The sequence below is a fragment of the Myotis davidii genome, unplaced genomic scaffold, assembly GCF_000327345.1.
Source record: "Myotis davidii unplaced genomic scaffold, ASM32734v1 scaffold185, whole genome shotgun sequence".
Lineage (NCBI taxonomy): Eukaryota > Metazoa > Chordata > Mammalia > Chiroptera > Vespertilionidae > Myotis > Myotis davidii.
The window spans coordinates 2,666,841-2,676,230 of NW_006297811.1; the positions used below are offsets into that span (position 1 = coordinate 2,666,841).

The 9,390-nt window shown below is 36.8% G+C and overlaps 1 protein-coding gene across 1 annotated transcript in view; it reads left to right on the forward strand.

Moving 5' to 3' along the window:
- The window catches only part of LOC102753075 (cytochrome b5 reductase 4), a 75,356-nt gene that overhangs the window by 15,853 nt on the left and 50,113 nt on the right, over nt 1-9,390 (forward strand). The window contains exon 4 of the mRNA XM_015570288.1: nt 8,252-8,352. Coding sequence (XP_015425774.1) covers nt 8,252-8,352 — 101 coding nt within the window. The remainder of the gene's footprint in view (nt 1-8,251; nt 8,353-9,390) is intronic.

The following is a 9,390-nucleotide window of genomic DNA, read 5'->3' on the forward strand; positions in this document are numbered from 1 at the left end:
GAGGAAAGGAAGAGACAGAGAGTCAGAAACATCGATGAGAGAGAAACATCGACCAGCTGCCTCCTGCACACTCCCCACTGGGGATGTGCCCGCAACCAAGGTACATGCCCTTGACCGGAATCGAACCTGGGACCTTTCAGTCCGCAGGCCGACGCTCTATCCACTGAGCCAAACCGGTTTCGGCATATTTTTTATTTTTAGTATTTTCATTAGACTCTTTTTTATAGTTTTTATCTCTGCTGAACTTTCCCATCTGTAAAATGTCATTCACATTTTCAGATAGTCTTTTAAGATATTAATTATAGTTATTTTAATGTCCCTATCTGATAGTTCTAACTTTGCAGCATCTCTATTGTATTGCTTTTTCTCTCTTGACATGAGTTGTTTTATCTTTTGTAAAAATGCATCTTATAATTTTTTATTCTGTGTCACACATTGCATATCTATGAATTGTAAAATTTATACTCAGAAATAGGTATACTTTTCCTGGCAGACAATTAAGTTGATTTAGTCTAGTTCAGTGATGGCGAACCTATGACACGCGTATCAGAGGTGACACGTGAACTCATTTTTTTGGTTGATTTTTCTTTGTTAAATGGCATTTAAATATATAAAATAAATATCAAAAATATAAGTCTTTGTTTTACTATGGTTGCAAATACCAAAAAATTTCTATATGTGACACGGCACCAGAGTTAAGTTAGGGTTTTTCAAAATGCTGACACGCCGAGCTCAAAAGGTTCGCCATCACTGGTCTAGTTAGTTGTTGAGCTGGGTTTGGTGTTTATTGTTGCTGTTGATATCATCAGTGCACCACAGACTTCAAATTCCTTCAGTGGATTATTGCTATCTTGTTTTTTGCATGGATCCAGCACTGCTAGAAGATTTTTCTCATTGTTCCTGCTCTATTCTTAGCTTACAGCTTGCTCTACATACCTGGGTAGGTTCTCTCTTTATGCTCTTGCTCCTCTCCCAGTGGCAGACTGCTTTTGCTTGTTACTTGGGACAAGACTTGGGGCAGAAGGGGTTTTGCAGTTTGTCTTAGGCAGGTCCTGTGCACTTGAGCCCCGGGGCTGAGTTTTCTTAGTACTTCTGTCACTTCCCCAGTGGCCATGTTCTCTGTCTCCTACTCAGGGCACAGGATAATTTAAACAGAATGTGATAAAGGTCACTGAGCACTTCAGAAGGTCATCTGGGCATAAATACCGAAGATCATCTTATGTGACCTTATTAGTATTAGGAAAGACAATAAACTAAAAGGAAATTTACCAGTAAAAGCATTAAAAATTAACCAACATTCTGAGCAGTTACATTCTGAAGGAAGTTGATCAGATTGAAAGGTAATGACACCAGATGGAAGTTAAGATCTTTAGGAAATGGTAAATATGTGAGTAAAGAGATAAGATTACTTTTTTCCGTTTTAAAAAATGCATGACTAAATATTATTTAAAGCAAAAATTGTAACATTGTATTGTGACATTATATAAAGTATAGGGATAGAGAGTGGTAAATTGTCCTTATATTAAATGTGAAGGGATATACAATATTAACCTAAGTAAACTAAATAATGTTAAGTATATATATATATATTATAATCCCTAGGACAGCCACTTAAAGTATAACACAAAGAGGTATAGATAACCACCAGTAATATGAAATTCTGAAAAATATTAGTTTAACTTAAGAGAAGTCAGGGAAATAAAGGAACAGAGACACAAACAGAAAATTTGCAGGGCTGGGGTGGGGAAGAAAACTTGGGGTTGGGGAAAGAAACTAATAAAATTGTAGCTCTAAATTCAGAAAGAATGTTTATGCCTGACAAAGTTTCAAAATATATGAAGCAAACATTAACAGAATTGCAAGATAATTAAAATGAACAATCACTGTTGCATATTTTAACACCCTCTCTTAGCAGTTAGAAGAACTGAAAAAACACCAGTAGACCTAAAATTATAATATGCAGTTTCTTCACGGAACACCAGATGGCACAGTAGTCACATTGCTTGCAAAATGGATGTGTATCTGAACATAGTGACATATGCAGTTCTTTTATTATGCAAACATACCTTTTTCCTCCATTTATTTTAGTGCCAAAAAAATGAACAATGGTAATTAATGAAATAAACAAATACTGCAATATGGTGCCATAATACTTGGCACATACATAATAGACATTAAATAAATTTTTTTTGGAATGAATATAATGTGGGGCTTCGAAGTTAAATCTGTGATTATTTATTTATTTTAAATTATTTATTTTAAAATCTAATTATAAAAATACTGCTTTTACTTAGAGCAGTAGTTCTCAAACTTTTTGGTTTTAAGCTCTCTGTACTCTTTTAAAAATTATTGTGCGACCCAAAGAGCTTTGTGATGGCTCTTTATGATGGAGCTATTGATATTTACCGTTCAGAAATGAAAATTAAGAAATGCAAAGAATATTTTAAAGTTGAAAGTTAAAAATAAGCTCCCTGTGTTATAAATAATACATATTTGTGAAAAATAACTACATTTTACAAAAAATTTAGTGAGAAATTTGCTATTATTTTACATTTTGGCAGATATTTTTACTGTATTGCTTAATAGATGACCACAGTAGTCTCATGTCACCTTTTGTGTTTAATCTTATACACCTGTGAAAGAATGAGATTTTTAAAAAAATTCGGATAGCATCTTCATGATATTACCAAAAAGTTTTGGTTTGGGACCACTCAAAGAATCTTGAGCTCCCTCAGGAGCCCCTGGACCATACTTTAGACGAGGAGTGGGTAAACTTTTTGACTCGAGGGCCACAGTGGGTTCTTAAACTGGACTGGAGGGCCGGAACAAAAGCATGGGTGGAGTGTCTGTGTGAACTAATATAAATTCAAAGTAAACATCATTACATAAAAGGGTACGGTCTTTTTTTTTCAATAGTTTTATTCATTTCAAACTGGCTGGATCCGGCCCGCGGGCTGTAGTTTGCCCACGGCTGCTTTAAACTCTGACTTACAAAATAGCACAAAGGAAAAAAGAAAAATTATTGGTGAGTATATGGCCTGAATCATGGAGATGCAGGTCACTCCTTGGTGGAGGGCTATTAGGTTCCTGTGTATGGTTGTCTAACCTGAAAAATTGTGGGAGCCTCAAATGTGGGATAGATAAAATAGTTAAGTACAAAATGTCACTTAAGTCTAACATTGTATTGTCTCACATAGAGCTGGGGGTTGAGAATAAGTTGGAGCATGCTGTAATCCAGTTCTGAGTTCAGTTATCTGAGAAATGTGGTGTGACTCAGGTTCTATCGGTAGGAAAAGGCATTTTCTCCTATGCAGAGTTGGAGTAGTGCCTGAAAAAGAGCTCTTTGAAATTAGAATGTTCACACGTTGCTGCTGAGAATGGAAAACAGTCTGGCAGTTCCTCAATAGGTTCAACATAGGTAGCTATATGACCCAACAAATTCACTTCTAAATGTATACTCAAAAGAAATAAAAATATATGTCCAGACAAAAACTCATACATGAATGTTCATAGCAGTATTGTTTATAACTAGAGGCCCGGTGCACGAATTCGTGCACTAGTGGGGTCCCTTGGCCTGACCTGTGGGATCCGGCCCAAACCGGCTCTCTGACATTCTCTGAGGGGTCCCGGATTGCGAGAGGGTGCAGGCCAGGCCGAGGGACCCCACCGATGCATGATCAGGGCAGGGTAGGGATGTGGGAGCTTTGCCAGCCAGGGAGGGACCGTGGGAGGGCTCCAGGGCATGTCTGGCCTGTCTCGCTCAATCCTGATCAGCCGGACCCCAACAGCAAGCTAACCTACTGGTCGAAGCATCATAACAAGCGGTTGAGTGGCCTTAGCATATCATTAGCACATTATGCTTTGATAGGTTGAATGGCTGACTGGCCGACCAGACACTTAGCATATTAGGCTTTTATTATATAGGATAGCCCCAAAGTGGAAAAAATGTAGATGTTCATGAACTGATGAATGAATAAACAAAATGTGGCATGTCCATCCATGGACTGTTATTCAGCCATTAAAAGAAATGAAGTATTAATACATGCAAAACATGGATTAACTTTGAAAATATTATACTGAGTAAAAGAAGGCAAACACAAAAGACCACATACTGTATGTTTCCATTTGTACAAAATGCCCAAAATATGCAATCTGAAGAGGGAGAAAGTACATTTGCAGTTACCTAGGGCTGGGGAAGGTGGGAGGGATGCTAAATGAAGAATGTTTCTGCATAACGGTTGTACTATCTGTTGTAGTCAATGGCCCCTACATAGGGACTCATAATTCTTCACAATATCAATAGCAAATGCTCAAAGGGAGTTTCTGTCTTTTAAAGAACTAATGAATCCCTCTTTTTTTGTGGTTTGTTTGCTTGGCTCCTTGTAATGCTTTTTAAGATTGGATAATGAGACCACTGTTACTAGTATCTCTTTGGCTTTGGCTGCTAGAAAGTTCAGGACTACTAACAATCATAGTAACATTGTTAACTAGGTTAAGCGACTAGTGTATTTTCTTTTCTTTTACATGTTTTGGTGTGGGTTCTTTAAATTTTGCACACAAATGTAAGTATTTTATTGTAAGATGCCTGTGGTCTTTATCAGTAGCAGTTGGGATTTAAATTACAACAAATATAAAAAGTATATGTGAAAAACTAGAGGCAGCAGCTGCCAAGATGGAAAAGAGCTCTTTCTATGTAAAATAGTGACTTTAGTTTTCAGGCACAAAAGCAATATTGATCCTTAACTAGGTTTTTAAACAAACAGTGAGCTTGAGCTCCTAGACACTGGTACTGTTGAAACAGATTCTAGATGACAGTCTGTCTATAGATTCTGTAGAGGTGAAGCCTGTACTGGATGAGAGGTCAGACTTAAAACTATCATTCTGTAATTGAATTGGCAGTGCAAGTTTCTGACTATACAACGCACTGAGTGGTAATTTTAAAGTGGGTAATTTTTATTCTAATAATTTATTTGACAGCTCAAAGTTTCAGACATATAATACAAAAGAGATAATGTAATGTGAAACTATTAAAACAGGTACTACTAGTGCATTGCCTAAAGAACTCAGTATAGTGATTGTTCTGAATGTATGTTTTCAGTTGCATAGCACCTCTGCTAGGATGAATTAGCTATAAAATGTACCCCTGAATATTGCTAGGGCATTTAAAAATTATGTATTTAAACATTAGAGTATATGTTCCTAACAGAACTGTTGTATTCTAACTTTAATAAGTTGCTGCTGCCCCTTCTTCCCCTCTCTTTCTCTTCCTCCCCCTCCCCCTTTCCTTCCTCCTCCTCCTCCTCCTTCTTCCTCCTTTTAAAAAAACACCATTTTTCCTAGTTTCATTGAGATGTAATTGAAAATAACATTGTATAAGTTTATTGTTTGGTGAAACTAAGTTGCTGTTCTTAGGATTAGTTAGTCTGTCCGTTTATTGGATCTACTCCTGCTTAAAGTTTAAAAAACAAAATATAAAACAAAATAAAGTAATACCAAAGAGGAGATAGCTAGATAGACAGATAGACAGACAATAGAGTGACTCCCTAAATCTCCCTCTGCTACTAAAGGTCCCATATAAATGGATCTAAAAGCACCATTCTGATGTTTCATGAATCTATTTCTGCCTGTTTTTGTTCTTAATGTCATTATTAGGATTTGGGTTTTGCTGAATTGATAGCTTAACATCAAATTGAGATGGTCCAATTTGATGGGTCCATAAATACTATTTATTTATATTGCTGTGCATATCTCCCACACCTGTGCCATTAGAGCTATAGGAAGAATTTAATTGTGTCATTGAAAAATTTAGAGAGTTGCAAAATTAGTTTCTAAACACCAGGTGATGGGAAGCGAAAAGCTTGCACAGGAGAGATGGCTGTCTAAAAGCCATGTGTAGTACAAATACTAGTAGAGTACAATAAAGCATAAAGGAAAAACATAAAGTTAAGTTCTTTGTGTTCCTTTTCTTCTGCCACATTCAGGGGTCCAAGTTTTAGTTGTTAGGAAATTTGTTAGGAAATGATTTTGAAAAGGAAAAAAGGAAGGAGACCTTAAGAGGGGGGATAGAACCTCTGAACCAGTGGAAATGTACCAGTGGCATTAAGGAGCACGGTTTAAGACTCATAATCAGCAAATCATCGACACTGCCAGGTGTGGTTGGATCTAACAGTCTGAATTCCTTATAGTAAGGGATTTTATCCTTCCTAGTTTTGTCCTTTTGAAGAGGATGGGAAGTTCTTTAGGTTTGTGTCTTAGTCTATCAGAAAGGAAAGGAAGATTATGAAAGGATAAGTGTCAGTCTAAAGAGTTTAGGAAGCAGAGAACACATGTGGGACATTGCAGCCTATATATGCTAATCATTGGTAGATAGTAAAGCTACTACCTGTTTATCCTCCTGCTGGTTGCTGAAGCACATGAAACTCTGTCCCAGAAGGTTAGATGATCATGTGTTACAGATACCATGTTCCTGAGAACTCAAACTCTAGTCAAGGTTTGGTGGCAGAGAACGTTCAGAATTCTTTTGTTTGGAAGGGGGTTCTCTGTTTTAAAAAGTCTGTTGGGAATAATCTTGATCCTAATCCTTACCTCCAACATTTGTGGTCTATGGATTTTGGAAAGGTGGACAGCAGGAGAAAGGAAGGACTCCACCAGTTCTTTTTTTTTTTAGACTTATTTTGAGGACTGCTGGGAGATTTTGCGAATTTACTTCTTTTTATTGCCTAAATTGCATTTGAGCAATTCTATGAAGACATCCTGGGCCGAAACCGGTTTGGCTCAGTGGATAGAGCGTCGGCCTGCGGACTGAAAGGTCCCAGGTTCGATTCCGGTCAAGGGCATGTACCTGGGTTGCGGGCACATCCCCAGTGGGGGATGTGCAGGAGGCAGCTGATCGATGTCTCTCTCTCATCGATGTTTCTAACTCTCTATCTCTCTCCCTCCCTCTCTGTAAAAAATCAATAAAATATATTAAAAAAAAAAGACATCCTGACTGGTTAGTTATTTTCTAAAATTAAATTGGTAGAAAAACTGTAGTTATTTTCTTGGGTCTGAAATCCAAATTTTTCTTTCTTCCAAGATTATTATATAAAATAAACATTTTAAGTTATCCAGGGTTATTTAAATTCTTGAGAGTCATCATATAGGAGGGACAAGTCCTAGATATAAGAAAACCAGTTGTTCTCATTGCACTTGTTAGGTGTCTGTAGGGCTGGATTTGCCTATTATTGTATCTGGTTTTCACGTAAAGGATTAAAAAGCAGCTCACTTCCCTGGTAAGGCTATTAATTGAGCTGGTCTCTATTTGTTGTTTCCTATTCCTTTTCCTGAAAAGATAAAACTATAGTTAAAGATATGACTAGATGCAATGAATATTTTGGGAAGATAAAAGGATTATTAAGTTCTAACCAAGAAAAGAATCTTTGTTCCTTGGGCAGCTGCAGAAAAGAATTATACTTGCTTTCATAGAGCATGCCTAAGTGGCCCATGAGGTCACATTGCTCTGCCTTTCCTGAGATGGTCAGACACATGGATGAGAGTTCAATTCTTTTTTTCATCAGATTCTTCAACCAGGGCAGTAGAAGATGATATAGTGGAAATATGAGGGAGGGAGAGAGAGAGAAAGAGAGAGGGGGGAAAAGGGGGGAGAGAAGGGAGAGGAGAGGGAAGAGAGATCTTGAAAGCAGAGGCATGACTGTCTTTGCTCTGGACAGTCTTTTCAGGGATGTTTGCATGGCTAACAACCTTGAATAGTAGTAGAGCTAGTGTCTTCCTCTAACATGTTTGGTTACTGCTACGTATAGATAGTATTGTCTCCCTCCAGAACAAAGGGCAGGCACACTTACTGCCCATTCATTACAAAGATTCAAGTTTCCTAAGCTCAGAGTTTCTTTCCTGTTCTGCAACATGTTGAGTATACAGGTGTTATCTGGCCCTCTTCACATAGAAGAGGGGATGGGAATTGGGGTGTAGGGGACTGTGCACATGCTGCTATTCTAGCCGCAGGTAGTGATGTGAGTATTAAACTGTCCTATGTCTATGACCTAGTAGTCTCATGTTTTCTTATAGGACCCATGAAACTTCAGGTTAACTTACTAGCTTCTAAGTATGGTGAAATCTCAGACTCTTTATATTCTTAGTACTTGAGCATAATAAATAGGATGTATTTTGAAAGATTTATTGGAACTTATATTTGTAATTTGTACAAGTTTTAAGAAGTTCATTTAGGATATTATTTCTCCTTTCTTTGACACAGGGTTTGTTTACAATGTTAGCCCATATATGGAGTATCATCCTGGTGGAGAAGATGAATTAATGAAAGCAGCAGGCTCAGATGGAACAGACCTTTTTGATCAGGTAAGATACTGAAAGTTATCATAGTATTACAATGGAAAAGTACTGAGATTTAGCAGTGTGATAGTTGTAGGAAAAAAAGAAAATAGTTGCATAAATTTCAGATATAAGTAACAACAGTTCATTTAGGTTGCCTTTGAGTTATTTTTTTAAAATTTTAAAGATGATTTCAAATCTGTGTCTAGGAATCTACTCTTTTATAAAAACAATTTTTAAAAATATGTTCTTACTAATTTTTAGAGAGAGAGGGAAGGAGAAGGAGAGAGATAGAAATATCAATGAGAGAGAAACATGGATCAGCTGTCTCCTGCATGCCCCTCACTAGGGATCAAGCCTACAACCTGGGCATGTGCCCTGACCAGGACTGGCGACCACTTGGTGCATGGGTCAATGCTCAACCGCTGAAGCACACTGGCTGAACTAGCCGTCTGCTCTTAAGTGCTTATTGCCTCTGTTGGCAGATTGTTTACTCAGTTTTGATCAATTTTAATAATGATTATGACTGATTTATTGGAGGCAGGGATGATGAGAGGAAAGCAGAGATAGTGCTTTACACATTATTGGATGCTCCAAAAATAGTTGGTAAATGAAATTTTAATTTATGTTAATAAATGAGTGTCTATTTATAATTACATATATTTTCTTTACATATTTTCTATTTTAGTGTATACTTATTTTCTCAGGAACATACATAAAGAGTCTGACATCAGAAGTATTTGACCTGATTATTTTGGTGATTATATAGTATTTTATCAAATAATATTATAATTTTCCTATACTGGTCTTTTACAATTGGACATTTAGGATGTTTCCAATATTTTGATGATATAAATAGTGCTGTGATGAGTATCCTGGCACTTGTATCTTTGTGTATATAGACAAATGCAAATATTTTCTCAAGTAAATTTAAAATTAATGAAAGAGATGCATACTTTAAGGCTTTTATTGTATGTATATTGGGAAGGTACCCTTCAGAAAAGTTGTTTAAATTAAATTCCCACTATAAGTCTGGCAACAAATACCCTAATTCATTTTCCTTAA